The sequence below is a fragment of the Balearica regulorum genome, chromosome 10, assembly GCF_011004875.1.
Source record: "Balearica regulorum gibbericeps isolate bBalReg1 chromosome 10, bBalReg1.pri, whole genome shotgun sequence".
Classification (NCBI taxonomy): domain Eukaryota; kingdom Metazoa; phylum Chordata; class Aves; order Gruiformes; family Gruidae; genus Balearica; species Balearica regulorum.
Genome location: NC_046193.1, coordinates 6133409 through 6149839, shown reverse-complemented (window position 1 = coordinate 6149839; position 16431 = coordinate 6133409). Strand labels below are relative to the sequence as shown.

General features: G+C 59.1%; 1 protein-coding gene across 2 annotated transcripts in view; it reads right to left on the bottom strand.

Annotated features, from left to right (window-relative positions):
• CACNA2D2 (calcium voltage-gated channel auxiliary subunit alpha2delta 2) overlaps nt 1-16431 on the bottom strand; it is a 222084-nt gene that overhangs the window by 28351 nt on the left and 177302 nt on the right. For both annotated transcript variants that reach the window (XM_075762895.1, XM_075762896.1), the window contains exons 4-5: nt 15152-15211; nt 4341-4385 (exon numbers count right to left, since the gene is read on the bottom strand). In XM_075762895.1, the coding sequence (XP_075619010.1) occupies nt 4341-4385; nt 15152-15211 (105 nt within the window). The remainder of the gene's footprint in view (nt 1-4340; nt 4386-15151; nt 15212-16431) is intronic.

Here is a 16431-nt window from a genome sequence, read left to right as displayed (position 1 = left end):
CCCGACCTCAACCCAGTTATTCCTGTTGAAGTCAGGCTGAATTTGGCCCTGAAATGGGGTCGTTTCCACCCGGATGAAGGCAGGCAAAGCTGTCACCAAGCCAGGCAGGGATGGGAGCAGCTCGGTGCTAGGCTGGGGCTACAAGAAGCCAGCTTAGCAAGGCCAGAGAAAGAAATTTTGCATTAAATTTATATTAGAGCAAAGCAGAAGATGATTCAAGTTCTCCTGGATTTACACCAGCTTAACTGCGAGCATCTCGGCAGGCCCCTAGCCAGATTTCGCAGCATTTCTCATCACTGCACTTCAGAAGGAGTTTGAAACATCTATTTTATGTCTGATCTGTTACAATATGTACAACGTCACATAAACAGACGCCACAGTTTGAATATATTATTTGCTACGCACCATTAGAAATCGACTCTGCGGCAATATATCAATATTATACGTATTTATGGCTTCAGCAAGAAGCCATCGTGCACCGAGAGCTTTTGCCACCTCCAGTGCCTTAGCAGCTGGGTTGCCAGCCATGACATGTTCTCCTGAGTCTCCCAAAATGACAGACAGGGGGCAAACCCCAGAGATGCCCCAACACCCAAGGTTGGAGCACCAGTGGCACCACCCAACAGCTTTACTGGCGGCTGCCACGCTCCCGGCAAGTACCTGGCCTCTGCCGCGTCCCGGCTGGTGCTGGCTGAGGAGCCACCCCGCCCCCCGGGCACAAGGACGACTCGGGGGGTCCCTACCCGTGATGGGGTTCGGAGCTGTGGATGGAGCCAGGGATGTGACCTGGCACAGCAGCGATGCCTCGGCCAGGCAGCTCCCGGGGATGCAGACACCCCCGTTCATCGCTCATCTCCATGGGAACGAGCCATCACCGCTAATGATGACTGCTTAAATGGCAGCGGCGATGACAAACGCAGGGCTGATCCGGCTAGCGGCGCAGGCAGCCCCTCCGGGACGCCGGATGGGGTTTCGCAGCTCCGGACAAGCCGGAGCTTTCCCCCACGGTGCTCCTCCTGGCACCCCCGGCACCGGCAGAGCTCCTGTAAGCCGCGGCACCCCAACAGCATCCCTGCACCCCGCATCCTGCCCCTCACGCACCCAATCAAGAATATATTGCACCGATATCCCAACACATCCTTTTAAATTTTCCAGGGGCACTCATCCGTGTTAAGTCTGGAAAAGCCAGCAAAATATTTCTATCAACACACCGTGATTACTACTAATAATGAATATAAATGCCAGCCCCCGGCTCACGGCTGAGAAACTCCAGGCCCGTGCAAAAGGGCCTTTTTCCTTCTTAAATATCTCAGCTTTTCCTGAAATGCAGCAATTTAATGCCAGGGAGGGAGACGGTGTGTTCTCCAGCCACGTTCTTGCTTTTATAGCAGCCCAGGTTATAAATAACAATCAGCCTCTCCCGCCAGCCCGCTCCCCTATCCCCCCTCGCTTTTTTTAATCTTTGCCAAAGGTACTGTTTAGAGATCTTTCTAGACCATTTATTTTTAAATTACCAGCCAGAGGAGAGAAGAAGGGAAAAAAAAAAAAAAAAGAAAAAAGAAAAAAGGCAAAAGAAAGAAACTTCTGGGGCTGATAGCTTATCGGGAGGAAATCCAAATGTCACATTAGTTGAGAAAGTTGGAAGATTAAATTTTCCAACACCCTTCATCTGCAGCTGACATTTAGGGGCTTTTTTTTCCCCTCCTCCCTCTCCTCGCCGCATCTCCGGAGCGGGGCGAGCGGCAAGCGGGGCGAGCAGCAAGCGGGCAGCCCCTGCCCGCGGCTGGGACCGGCACTGCGCCCCCCCTGCCCCGGAGGCTGGCACAGAGCCCCCCCCAGCCCCTTCCTTCTCACCCCTCCCCGGGGACCTCGAGCAGGCGGGTGGGTGCCGGAGGGCTGAGCTTGGGGTGAGGAGTACCCTCACGGAGCTGTGCTGCTTTCCACCCGAGAACGGCCCGTCCCAAGGGATTTTGGCCTCGGTTGTGACTCAAGCATCATCCCCTGCCGTAAACGCGGTACTAAGGATAGAAAATCACTTTATTTCTGCGTTGTTCTGCCTGTGACACCCAACCGAGAGCGTCTGCTGATTTGAACACTTCTCCCCGATAAACCCCACAGCCCTTGCTAGCAGGGAAGGGTGAAAACTTCGCTTCTGCAAACATTTTGGGAGCCTTCAGGACCCCCAGGAAAATTTTCTGATGTCCCCATTTGTTAGAAACCACTAGGAAATCCAAAATCTGTTTAGGAAGATAGTGGAGCCGAGGTGCAAGCAAAATGAATAGGAAGCTCATTTCTTTCTCGCCGTAGTTAAAGCCGACGTAAGGCTTGTGAATAAGCCCCAGTTACGGTGAATAGGCATTGTCCATCAGAACTATTTCAGCTAGATCAGCTAGAACATTTCAGCTAGATCCTGCTCAATTTAAATATAAAAATTGAAGCTAAATAAAGAAAAGATGGAAAGAGCGCTATTTAGTTCCATTCAGACCTTCGGGTATCATCTCCCTCCTTTTTTTATTTCAGTATCACCTCCTTTTGTCTCCATTATTTTTGCTGGAATTAAATTTGCTGGGATTTCATCGGGAAGCAGCAACGGCACCGATAGGGAAGCACCCCCGCCAACCCCACAAACCTTGGCAAGAGGACAACTCCAATTTTCCTTGCTATAGTCGCTGTGGCCCATTTGCAGGGCTGTTCCTCCCCCACGACACGCCGCCTCCCTCGCAGAAGGGCCGGGACCAGGGAGCCCAGCCCCACGGTCACCAGGAGCACCGTGCCAGCTCCCCCGTCCCCTGCGCCATGGCGGTGACAGCAAAAGCCCTGCCCAGGCTGATGGAGGCATCGGTCCTGCTCCTCGCCCCTCCGGCAGGGAGCTGCCCTCTTCCCTGGGTTGTGTCCTCCAGCCTCGACCGCCAGCCAGTTTTTCCTCCGCTTCTATCCAAAGTCCACTTTTAATGTATTTTAAGCCCATTAGCTCCATCCTCTCCGGAGTGGCCATGGTGAGCAGCATCCTCCCCTCCCTCCTTCGGCAGCTTCCCCCGGGCTGGGGAGGGACAGGAGACATCCCGGGCTCCGAACGAGCAGAGCGCTGAGCAGGGAGACCTGCTGGGGAAAGCAAGTGCCCTCCCCGTGGGTCACAGCACCTGCCCCACCTCTCCGTCCCACCTCCCAGACTCTCCGTGGCTCCGCGTTCCCCTGCCACAGAGCCCTCCTGCTGTCACCGCCTGGGGATGATGGCACTGGCGGTTTGTCACTAACTCTGCTTTGAAGGCATCCATCCTCCAGGCCAGCCTGCCCCCGACTCCGCTCTGGGGCATCACCTCCCAGGCAGGATGAGAGGAGAGCTGGAGCTGGGTGCAGGGCACGTCGCCTGAGCTGGTGGGACCCTGTCAAGCCCAGATCCTCCCATCCCCTCTGCACGGGGCCTTCTGAAGGCTCGTGAGGTCACCCGAGCGTTACTTTTGGACGAGGCCACGTGGTTTGCAAGCGTTTTGCTGTCAACATCACGTGCTGCCGCTCCTCCCCTCCCGCTGCGGTACCTGTCCCCTGATGGCACATCCGCTGCCATCTCTGTTTCGGGGTAAGGACCGCACCTGGGGCACCAGCCCTGGCTGGGGCTGCCCCAAACCCCCCAGCCCGCTCCGCTCGGGGCTCCCGGCCACATCCGAGGACACCACAATGCACCCGCTCCCCAACGGCACCGCGCCAAGAGCATCACCGACCCGGCGAGCCCCTATTTCGGAAGGATCCCACGGCATGGCACAACGCAGGAGCCGGCTGACCCGTCACCTGCCAGCACAGCAGGGTGCCACGGGGCAGCGGGCATCGCCGGGGGAGTGCCCTGCGCCCACGGCACGGCACCTCAGTGCCGTCACCATCACCGTGCAGAGGAGCCGGCAAACGCCAGCCCCCTTGGGAGTGCCGGGAGAGCGGAGCTGCCGGCTCTGTATTTAAAGCACTGATTGCCAAAAATCACAGGACGGCTGTGCCGGGAGGGGGGCAGAGAATTAGATTCAGTCGCTAATTAAAGGTTTGCTCTTCATTTGAATTTCAGATGCCAGCTTTAATTTTAGAAACTTTTGCAGGCAGTGGAGCGACCTGCCCACCTGCCTGCTGCTGCGGGGCCTGGCGCCGGCGGACAGATGCCACCGCAGCTTGGCTGGGGGGGGGATGGCTGCGCGTCGGGCACTCGCTGCCCACCGCAGAGCCTCGTTGCAGCAAGCGGCTGTAGCAAACGCTGGGCCATGTTCCCCCCAGCACGGTGCTGGGACAGCCTCGGCAAGGGGCTCAGCGCCGGGACGGTGCGGTGACCGTGCAGGTGGTGCAGCAGGGATGCTACTCACGTATTCAGTGTCGGCCTTGGAGTCATAGTACTCGATGTCTTCCTCCTGTGGAGAAAAGGAAAAGCTGAGTGAGCGCCGGGATGGGGATGGCAGAGGGGTCCCCATCACCGCCCCCCCTCCCCCTTCCTCATCCCCTCAGCACCTCCACCACATCGCTGGGGACCAAACCCTGCCCACCCCGTGCTGTCCCTGGGACACGGCCAGGACCCCGCATCCCCCTCGTCTGCCCTCCAAGGACCGGCCACTGCCTGCCACGCTTCCCTCCGCTCACGGCTGCCACGGAGCTGCAGCAGCGGAGGGCAACGCCCAGCCTCTACCGCGGCCAACCAGCCCCGTGACGGTGCCACCGGCGTGACCGCGGCCTCTGCACTGCCATGGGGCGCGAGGCTGCACCATGTCCCTGCACCCGGGACGCCTCGGTCCTGCTGCGAGCATTGGGAGCCACGGGAGAGCCAGGCACGGGCAGCGTGGTGGACAGCGCGGCGGGCAGCGTGGCGGGCAGCATCCCTGGAGCCGGCAGAGCTCCCCCCCCCGCATGGCAGAAACAGGGAGAAGGGCGTTCTGGCTTTTGCAGAGGAGCATGTCATTAATTTGGGGTATTTAGAGCCTACTTAGGCAGAAAGGTCTGCTCAGACTCCTCTTCCCCACGCATCAGGACTCAAGGCAGCTGATAAAATTCCTGCAGAGGCAATTTGGAGAGCAGCAATGCTGTCACAACAGCGTTTCGTGTGCCATCAGAAGGGGTAATTAAAGGGCACTCGGAGACTCTTCTCTGCGTGCAGGGACGCGAGCACGATGCAGGCGCACCGGCAGCCGTCGCGGCGCTAACATGTCTGCCACTCAATCAGCCGTCAGCAGCCGCCACGCAAACCAGCCTTCCTCCCTGCACGCGCAGGCAGCGCTTTGGGATGATTATTGCCGTTATTATTTAATGAAGAAAGCGATCTGGGCCCAGAACAGAAACCCAACCAAAACCTTAACGGCGCTGACTGCATCCTGTCCTCCCCAATCCTGCTCTCCCGCTGCCTCTCTGCTTGTGCCGGGGCCGGTGGCACCGGGACACCCAGCCCAGCCTGACCACGGAGTCGTGCCAAGGAAAGGGACCAGCAGGTCCGAGCAGCTCGCCGGGCAGCTGGCACTGCTCGCTCCACCGCGCCGGCCCCACCAGGAGCTGGCAGCCACTAACGCCTCGCCGGCGGGATCCTCTCGGCACAAACCTGCTCCCTGGAGCCGTTTGCTGCCACCCCCCCAGGCTGTTAAGACCACCAAGAGGTGGAAAAGCCCCTGGAGCGGGGATGCTGCTCTCTTGGGGGCACCGGTGGCAGCGTGGCCAATGTCCTCCCGGGATAGGGATTGCAAAGGGCGGTTTGAGCATCCTCCTGGGCAGAGGGGCTGGTCCCTCCCGCGGGCTCTGCGACTCGAATCGCGGCGATAAGGCAGCACCAAGAGGCGGAAGTGGGAAAAAAAAAAAAATCAACGCAGCATCTTCCAATTTCTGCTATTAAAAAGCCTAGTCATTAAGGGAATGTACTTATTAATTATCTGTGATTTGTTGTGAAATGCTGAGGGGTTTACAACAACAAGAAAAGGGGAAAAAAAAAATTAATTTCTCTTCGGATGCCCGCCCCACGCCACTCCTGGCCCCACGCACCCCCTGCCCCTCACCGGCGCTGCCGTCTCCCTGGGTCCGTGGCCATCTGCACTTCCTAATTAAAGGAGCCCCCAGGAGACCCGTAACACAAACGAGCTAATTTCATGTTTAATGATCTTTAATCAGAAGTGAGTGTGACTAACAACAGCCATCCAGAAGGTGCTTTGTTATTCATTTTATCTTCCATCGGCTCTTCCAAAAAGCTCAAATCCTCTCTGACGTACCATGGCCCCGCTCCTGCGCTGGGGAAGAGGGTGGCGAGGTGATGATCGGGGAGGAGAGCTGGTCCCTGCTCCCACCAGCCCCAGCGCTCCCACAGCACGGCACGGGGAGCAGACCTCCTGGAACAACAGCTCTGCCACCAGTTTTTCCCCTCGGGATCACAGAGCCCTTGCCATGGAATTTTTCAAGCCCTGACGACCCCAGGAACAGCCGAGCGAGATCCTGGACCTGCTCCACGCCGCGGCTGAGGTTTGCACACGTGAGACGGCACGTGCGGGATGGCCAGCGTCACCGCAGCCCTGGTCCCGGGACATGCCCTGCTGCCCGGCTCCGCTCTCCTGGCCACGATCCCGCTGATGCTGCTTGTGGGGAGTGAGGGAGCCTGTGGGAGCTGCAGGGCATCTGCGTCTCTGGCATCCAGAGGCCGGTGGAGCCGGTGACTATTTATTCCAGGAAGGAGAGACAGAGCCCTTGGAGACCCTCTAGGCAGATGCCGGGGGTCTCCCAGGAGGCAGCATGGGACCCTACCATTTCTTCTCCCTAATATTTGTTTTTTAAACCACGCATGCCTTCTTCATGTAATCCTCTCTTCCTCCTCCTCTGGTCCACGTTAAAGCCAGCACCGGGGCTGTGTAAATAGCACTGATATTTCTAGAGCCTTTCAGAATAAATACCAATAAAGAAAACAAGGGGGTGAAGATGCTGAGGGATTTCAGGGCAAAACAATGCCCCCGTATCTTGCAAAAGAGCCTGTAAAAAGCACTTGTTGAAAGGGAGGCTGCTGCTCCTCAATGATGTGTCAACTGCTGCCCATTTTCTCGCACCCTAATTGCCAAACAGCATCTGCGTAATCGCGCTGCCAGCGCCGTGTTGCTAGCGGATAAGTACGGGGTTATTTCAGTCTCCTAAAGCCTCAGTGCAAGTGAGGGGGAAACAGCTTTGGGAGCTCAGTGCACCAGCTGACTAATCTGCAAACCCCACCGAAGCCATCGTCCAGGCATCTTTGGCAAAGCCACCGAGCAACCACCGTGCCCGCACCAAACCCTTGCGGTTTGGCGTTACCAGGCAGCCCCCGGCCAGGGCTTGTCCCAGGTGGGACCTCCTGGATGGGGCTCTGGGGATGCTGCGTGCCAGAGTCTCCCCAGCGACCCCGTGACCTGTTTGTCCCCCTTGAGCCCTCCCTAACAGCCCCGTGCTCCGCTCTTTTGCTGATTTTATACCAAAACGCCAAGCAAAAAGCTAATTAATGAAACGAGGCTGTGAGCTTCTGGAGAGCTGCAAGCTGGAGCCTCGCCAGCAGCTCAGGGGAGGACCCTGCTTCGGCACGGGTGCTCCTGGCCACGTGCCGGCAGACCAGGTTTGAGCCAAAGCCCACGACAAGGAGAGGCACGGGGAACCTCGGCTGCGCGGTGAGGGGCAATCCTCCCCGCCACCCCCTGCGCAGCCTTCTCCAAGAGCATTCACATAGGTCTTTTTTCACCTAAAATAATTACAGCAACTAAAAATCACATTAGAAAGGTCAGTGCCCTGCTACCTCGCTGCAGCCTGGCGATACCAGGACAGAGGGGTGCTGGCCCAAACCTCTGAGTCACTGGTCTAATGAGGCGGCAATCAAACCACGTCATGCACGCAGCTGCCACCGTCCTGGAAAAGCCTCGGAAGGAGCCGCGGGTGGCACATCAGCTCCTTGCTCCAGCCTGTCCAGCCAGAGCAGGCAGCTGGCAGGGACACAGCTCGCTCTCCCCCCATAGCTTTTCTATACGATCACCCAAGCTGGCTAATCCTTCTCCTGCGGATCTGTTGTCCTCTGCAGAATTGCTCGCTGTCGTCTTGTAAGGGTCACCCTGCTGATCTCATGCCCTGGGGACGCTGCGGCTCCTCAGGGCGATTTTGCAGGTAGCTCCCGCTGCACCGCATTGATTTTGGTCCATCTCAGCCCTCTTCGGCTGCAGGTTTCATTTCTCCGAGCGGCACGCGTGACCCCTGCAGTCCAAAAATCTCTTTCAAGATTTAATTGGCTCTGGAAGAGCCAAATCCTGCGACAGTTTGCCTTCCAGGCAGTTAGGAGGAACTTGGAGAGGGGTGGGGAAGATGAGCCGGATCCCAAGCCGGTACCTGCCTGGTTCCCAGCCGCGGGACGGAGCTGGTGGCAGGGCCGGCATTCCAGCCCACAGCCGATGTGGGGTCCAGCCAGGGGACCGGGATCTGTGCCTGCTCAGACCCACGGGCACTTCAGCAAGCAGGGAGAGCAAAGAGGAGCCAGCATGCCCGCACAGCCTCGGTGGCTCTGCTCACCAGCACCTCTTTCCTCTGCCATCAGCACTTACAGCGCGCAGCGAATATTCAGGGAGTTCTTCACGTCCCCGAACCATTAAGCACACAGAAACAGCAACAGATTTTCACAGAATCACAGAATCTCAGAATGATTTGGGTTGGAAGGGACCTTAAAGCCCATCTAGTTCCCACCCCCTGCCATGGGCAGGGACACCCTCCACTAGCCCAGGTTGCCCAAAGCCCCATCCAACCTGGCCTTGAACACTGCCAGGGAGCCAGGGGCAGCCACAGCTTCTCTGGGCATTTTCCTTATAGTTCCACCTTTGGGATGGACGATAGCCTGCAGCGCATCACGCAGCACCCGCAGCCTTGTGTCTGCGTTACGGCCAGGTGGGAGCAGGGGGACACAGCGCATCCCCACCCTGCCAAGCCTCCCCCGGGTTGGGAGGAGCGGGATGGGACCGGCCGATGGCCGTGCCTAGGGATGGGTCCATGCCGACCAGTCTGTCCCAGTTGGCACCTGGGGCTGGAGGTCTCAGTCGGGTGAGGGCTCACCCCAAGGTCTCCCAGCCCTGGCAGAGGCACAGCAGCCTTCTCCCGCAGCGGCTGCGTAACAGAGAGCGTTTCTGCACCAGCGGCCCCGGGCGGTGCGAGGGCCAACGCCAGGAACAGGCTCCCAAAGGGACCGGATGAATTCCTGGGTGGAATTCCCAGCTGCAATCACAGCCACGCCTGGCTCTGGGCATCAGGATAAACACCGGCAGTGACTGGTAGGGGCTGAACCTTTTATTTCTACTGGGCTACCCTTGTCCATACACATCAGGAGGAATCCTTCCCCAGTCCCCAGGATGAGGAAACCATTCAGGGTTAGCCCCAGCCACCACGGACTGTCAGACGGACCCAGGACCAGCCTGGTGGGGACCATGGCTCTCCTGCAGCCCTCGCCATGCGTGTCCCTCGCATCCTCTGTCCCCTCGCATCCTATCCAGCAGCGGAGGCTGTACGCGTTACCCGGGGCAGGTGGAAACAGTCATCATAATCTGCCTTGGCATCTTTTTTTTTTTTTAAAAAAAGCAATTTCCTCCCTCTGCCTCTCTGACAGAGCTGGGGAAATATTTAAGTGACCCGTCAACAGTTTTTTCATCTCCCCGAGAAGATGTTTTATCTGATCACGCCTCACCGGCTATTCTTCTTTACATGGCATCTCCTGTCCGCTCCCCCTCCTCCGAGGCTGCCTTGAATGAGACGCAGCCACCCCTCCCTGCCAGAGATGGGATGGGATGGGAAGGGATGGGATGGGAAGGGATGGGATGGGACGGAACAGGAAGGGACGGGATGGGAAGGGATGGGAAGGGATGGGATGGGAAGGGACAGAAAGGGATGGGATGGGAAGGAATGGGACAAGACAACAGCACGAAGAGGAAAGCCAGCAACCCCCGCACCGAACCATCGCTGCCTTGCAGAGCCGGGGGAGAGGGGAGCCCCCTCCAGCCCCATCCTCGGCTTTTAGGAGGGAACGGCACCAACACGGGGGTTTTGTGAATGATTTTCTTGTTCTGCTTTTCGGCCAGAACAGCTCTACAGCAAGGTTGGTGCTTTAACACAGTAATTCTCCGAGCGTAATGAAAGCTGACATTATATCAAACACAATAAAGACTCTCAGTTGATGGAGATCATTCCTGAACACACAAACCCATTAAACTGAAAAAAAAAAATATCAATTCTACACACTCACCAGCCAAAAGAAAATGTGATTTGTTATCTAAAAGGGGGTTATAAACACAGCTTCAATGCACTTTCTGTGCTGTAATGAAAACTGGGTTTGAAATGGCAAGACGACTGCAAATTAGAGTATTTGATTTTATTTTCTAACTTTTTAGGTAAACCTTCTACAAGGGCAAGTGCAAGGTTACAGCGACGATCTTTCTGTTCTTGGCCGATAAGTAGGATCTGTAATTAAAGGAGGAGAAAAAAGAAAGGGGGATAAGGAGCTGGCGTCCGCCCTTCTAACGCTGCTTTGAACACAAAGCCCTGCCTGCATCGCCGCGGCAAACCCACAGGAGCAGCCGCCAGCGCCCACGCGCGACACAGCACAGCCGCCGCTCCCACCGCAGGCATGCGCCAGGCGCACCGCGGCAGCGCCGGCCGGAGCAGCCGGTTGGCAGGGCCCTGCACCCAGAGGGATGCTGCATCCGGGGCCGTACGGCTGCAGAGGGGCATCCGGCTGTGCCGCCGCGTTCCCCCCGCTTTATCCCTCACCTTCCTCGGGCGGCCGGGAGCGAAATCTCTGTTATTCCTCCTGTCCTTCTCCATTTGGCAAACAGCGATCCGGTTTTCCCCAGAGTTTTGTTTCTAATGGAGCTTGAAATTATCTGGGCTCTGTTATTTGCTTGCGTGTTTGCAGGCAGGGGGTTATGGATGGGGGCAGCGGCGTGGGGCTGCCCGTGCTCCCTCTGCCACCTCCGCACATGCCACCGCACCCCAAAGCCACCCGTGCTGCGCCCAGCAGTTAAACTCTGTCCCCAGCAGCTCTTACAGCCCCAGCTCAATGTATAGCTACTTTTTTTTTTTTTTTTTTTTCCAAGGAGAAAGGGCCTGCTGGGCTCTGACCCTTCAAACACCCCTTTCCTCTCCCAAAAGGCGGGGAGAGGTGGGAGGCAGGGGGGCAGCAGGCGGAGGAAGAGGGGAGCTTCCCAGTGTAGCAATGGAAAACGCAGCGAGGAAGAAGAACTGGGAGAAAAACAACAGTAATAAACATTTTATGAAGCAGAAAATGGCTTATAAAGAAGTCAACTTTTAAAGGCAATTTATATAATCCTGCCAAGTGCACATAAATGCGGGGATGGCTCTCCGCAGCGTCAGAGTGTCCCTTAAAGGGACAAATAGCTCTGGCTGCCCCAGCAGACCGACACGCAGTGATGCCGAAGCCCTGGGATGCGTTTCACGGCTGGCGGCGCAGACCTGCGCCTCTGACAGCGTCCCCTGCTCCCACGCACCGTGGGGGTGCGGGATGGACACCCAAGCCCCTGCTGAGGGTGCTGGGCTGAGGCTGAAGAGGTGGAAAAGAACCTAAGGCACTGGAAAACCCTGGAGGAAAGCGGGTGGAGACGAGCTGGGAGAACACGGAGCTGGCCGGGACGCCTGATGGGAAGCACCCGGCTTGTCAGCAAGGACTGATACAGAGGATGGCTACAAAAAACTCAGCAGGACCTTCCAGCATTTTTTATAGGTACATTTTGCAGGTCTCTCGCCTGAGCAGGGCGGCAAACAGAGGACGGGAACCTGGTAAACAGTATTGCAGCCTGGCACCTCCATCTGCTGCTGGGGATGGTCTGCGCGTGGGCTCAGCACCGCTGCCTCGGCCGGGGGACACGGCTGGGGACACCCAGAGCAGGGGGACAGCCCTGACGTGCCCTGAGGGACAGACGCCGGTGGCTCTGTGCAGAGCTGAACCCCTGCAGAGCCCTGGCTGCTAGGATGGAGGCCAGAAGCTTCTCACTGGGAAAACTGGTTGGCCGGGCCACTGCAAACTGGGAGCTTTTTGTGGTCTTTTATTGCAGCAGTGCCAGGTGGTCGCAGTGCCCCGTGGTGGGAGCTCCGCTAGCCTTCGCTGGCAGGTGGACGTGCGTCCCTGAGGGACCCTTGCTGTGCAGGAGGGGAAGGACAGAGCCTCTCCCCGCTTCAAATCACCGGGGGTGATACAACGGCCCTGAACTGCAGCCTGCCCTGCCGTTCTGCTGTCCCTGGCCACCGTGCCACCCCGAGCTGCCACCCAGCCCCGGAGTGAAACGAGCCGGAGGGACGACGTGAGGGGTGCCCTGGTGCCATTGCCCGGGGAACCCCAGGGCTAAGACTGCTTTCGGCCAAGGAAAGTGCTCCGGTGTGCAGGGGAGCTCTGGGGACACGCGGGGACACGGCCCCAGCTTGGCCTGGCCGGGAGGTGTGGGGGGTGAGGACAAGGAGCAGGGATGGGGCAGGACAGTGCGGGGCGAGGGGACCATTTTGGGAAGGGGGAAGCATTTTGCAAAGCCCCTCCCGAGGTGGGAAACTGAACTCAACCCCTTTGGGAAGGCCAGCACAGCTGGTGTGTGGCTGGGAAAGGCAAAAAAAGGGGAGAAAAAGGGAAAAAAGAAACTTTCCCCGTAGAGATGTATCGTGAGCGATTGCTGAGAGCAGCCTCCCAGCCGCTCGGGCTCCTGCTCCTGTTTCATTTTCCCCCGGACTTCCATAGCAACCCATCTGCAGCGAGGTTTAATGGGGCTGCCATTAGCACTAATGCAGCGCAAACACTCAGCATCTGCCAGCGCGCCTTCGGATGGAAACACAAAAATAACCGCGCTCGCCGCAATCCGTCATCGATTCCGGCACGAGGTTAGGACGCGACGCACCGGGAGAGGAGGGGAGAGCTGCGGCCAGAAGGAACGAGCCGCTCACTGGGAAGGGAAGAGAGGAGCTGCTGGGGATGCTGCGCCGCCGCCTTCCCTGCCCGCTGCCCGTGCCAGCACCGGCAACAAGGTGAGGGCAGCAGCAGAGCCGGTGTCGCCGGTGCTGGCATGCGGGTCTGACCGCGCCCTGCCATTTTACAGACAAAGGACAGCAAAAGGAGGTTCAACCCCAGCACTGAGAGCCATGTCCGCTGCCCTTCCATCCCTCTGCTCTGCCCGGGAACTGGGGCTGATGTAGGGCAGGCAGGGCCGGGGCAGGCAGGGCCGGGGCAGGCAGGGCTTGGAAGGGCTGCCTGCTGAGGGGGGAGCAGCCAGCCAGCGCCCCGGGTGCTGTGCACAGAGCCGGGCCAGTCCATCAAGTGTCCCAGCCAGGTCTGGGCTGTCCTGATAAAGCTGCGGCGAGCTCTGCTGTGACGCATCGCTGCACATTGTTTCTGGGTGACTCGCTCCTAATTACCTTGATTAAGTGGTTGCAAACAGTGCTATTAAAAATATTTTTTCTAGGAAAGTGGATTTCTGAAAGGTTTGTGCCGTGAATGGCAAAACGAGCCAAGAGCTCCCCAGCGCTACAGCCTTTCCCGACGTGTTTTGGATCCCGACTGTTAGCGCCTCACAGCTCAAGGCAGCCGGGTCTGGATGGACAGGGAACTCCGTGGGGTGTGGAGGGGCCCTGCGGCAGGAGCCCCCGCAGCGTGGCCCAGGGGACGAACAGAAGCACCGAGGGCTGCGGCAAAACACAGGGGCCTTGCTCCGGCTCTGCCCACCCTGCCCGTGCCCCGGCCGGAGGGCATCCACCCCTGGGGCCCAGCCCAGCGCGGGGTGCACGGGGCTGCCACGATGCCCCTGGGGTGTCTCCTGGGGTGTCCCCTGGGGACATGGCTGGTCCGGGCCAGCGCCGCAGGTAGCGCGGAGGCAGGGCTCGCTCCATGCACCAGCCCTAGGATCAGCCTGTGCCCACACCAAACCTTGTTATCCTCCTCACCCCTCTCCACCGGTCTGCCAGAAAGAGGTGACAGTAGTTCAGCAGCGTTCTCACGCAGAAAGGTCCTGGTCACTGCCAGTGACGGTGACAACTGCCTGCTGGACAGGGACACCTCACCTCTCCTCGGCGAGGCTGCGTCCGCTCATGAAGGGAAGGCCCCTGTGAGCTCAGCCTCCCCGGGTGCCTACGGGACGCAGCTCCCGCGGGGACGGGAACCGGCCACGAGCGTCCACCCCACACCGGCCAGGTGGCAAACAAAAGCCGAGCAGCTCGACACCTTGCCTCCTCTTCTGCTCCTCCTGCCTCCTCCCCTCTGCATCAAACCCGCCACCAACGGCAGGAGGGTCCGTGCGAGTGGGATGTGGCTCCAGGTCCTCATCCCCTGTCCTCCCTGAGCGGATCGCGGTTGCAGACAGAGGAATACCCCCCAAAACGCACCAGCAAGGCCGGGCAGCGGGGCCAGCCCCTCGGTGACTGCAGGGGGTTCCCTGGGGCCAGGCAGGATCTGGCCTGACCCAGAGGAAGGAGCTGGGTGGCTCAGGAGTATTTTTTTATTGTAGACTCCATTTACACTAGAAGGAAAACAATCTTTCCTTCCTTTTGTATTATTGTTATAATTTGAGAGCATTTCCAGGCAGAATCCTTCAGGTTCCCGCTGAGTGCTATCACCGCCAGAATTACAAAGTCAAATGCAATCATTAAACCCGCATCTTCCCTCTCCCAGCCCAGATTGCTCCTTCCCCCAGCAACAGCCCCCACCACAACTGCTGTCAGGTGCCGCAGACGAGCTGGTGCGTGACCACAGGCGCTGCCGTCGCCCCGTGCCAGACCCCGCTCGGCACCAAACCCACCGGCCGCCGGGGCGGGGAGGGGGGAAGAGTCTCCCCAGCTCCCAAAGCCTCAGTGTTGAGCTGCCAGCTCGACCTTCACCTCCTGCCTTCTCCTTACAGCGTGCAATGGAAACGAGCTCAAAATCATTTCATTTACCCTCGTTAGTGCTGGCAGGCAGTGGTGCCAGGGCCGCCAGCATGCCGAGCAGCACGGCATCGCCAGCGGTCGCTCACGAGGGAGCTGAGAACGCGGGCAAGGAGGGAAGGAAGAGCCGAGGGATGGGAGCAGGGATGGGACAAGGAGCCGATTCCTGTGCCAGGAGTCATCCCTGAGGCTGGGGCCTCCACAGAGCTCGGACTGCAGGGAGGGAAGGGTGTGGGAGCAGTCGGGGTGCACGGAGCCTTACCCGGATGTTGTCCTGCCAGTGGTGAGCCTTCTGGAACTTCTCCGCTGCGTTGGCAAGTCTCTGCAAAGCAAGTGGGAGAGGAGAAGTGAGCCCGGGGAAAGCGAGAGGAGCCAGGCACGGCCCATGTCAAGCCGGGACCGTGGATGCCACCCCAGCACCCACCATCCCTCCGTTTTGGGGACCCTAACACCTCTCCGCCACGCGGGCAGGGGGCAGGAGGCAAGCATGTAAGGCAGCAATACCTGGAGAAGGAGGTGCCAGGCACAGAAAGCCAGTGTTCCTCTGCTTGCTCTCGTGGCCGGTTCTCTCTCCTGGAACCAGCCAGTGTCTCCAGAGGAACTGCTGCCACTGGAACTCAACCAGGGCTGAGCCACCACCGCTCGGCGGCTGCTGGCGTTACGGCTGGAGCCAGGCAGCCTCTCATTTGTGGCGCAGGGCAAGGGCTGAACCTGGGTCCCCACGCCAACGGCCCCCAGCTCTCTGCAGGCCAGGGCAGACCCTTCAAAAATGCTTCCAAAAAACCCTTGAAATGCCCCAGCGCTGGGGCCCAGAGGTGCACGGCTCTGCCCACCTGGATCGACCCCTTCACGTGCCCGTGCCCTCCTTCACCCTGACGCACGGCCAGGGCCACCAGCTCAGGGGCACTGGGCCCATCTGCGACACGCCAGCGCTCCCAGGGAGCTGGTGAGCCGGAGAGGAACCAGCTGTGAGACGCAGCCTGCCTGCAACTGCTGCCTGCAGCGGGAGGCTCCGGGGCTGAGCTGCCTGGCCAGGGCTCACCCAAGGCTGGGACAAGCACAACCGTCTCCCACTAAAGCGCAGGAGGCTTCAAAGGAGACAATAGCATCTCCACCCTGACGGCTCCAGAGGCAGCAGGCAGTACGGGCAGGCTGAGAGCAAACCGAGTGACCCAGACCTTTGCCTCCATCCCTCGGCCAGCCCCAGGCCCTGCGGGTGCGGGCAGCTGCCTGGGGAGCTGCCTGCCGGGGCTGGACAACCTGAGTCACACCAAAGCCCAGGTAGAGGTAGCATGGTGTCCTGAGCCAGCCTGCAGAGCCGAGGGCCACCCGGACCCTGGGGTGATGGGCACCCTTGCCTCTCACAGGGACGCAGGATTTATCTCTGCAGCCTCGCAGCACCCGGCACAGCCCGCCTGCTCCCCAGCAGCCATCGGCTTTACAAGGCTCCCAGGGAATGCACGCCGCAGAGGTCATCAAGTCCAACAGTTAACCCAGCACTGCCAAGTTCAGGACTAAACCACGTCCGTAAGTGCCACATCT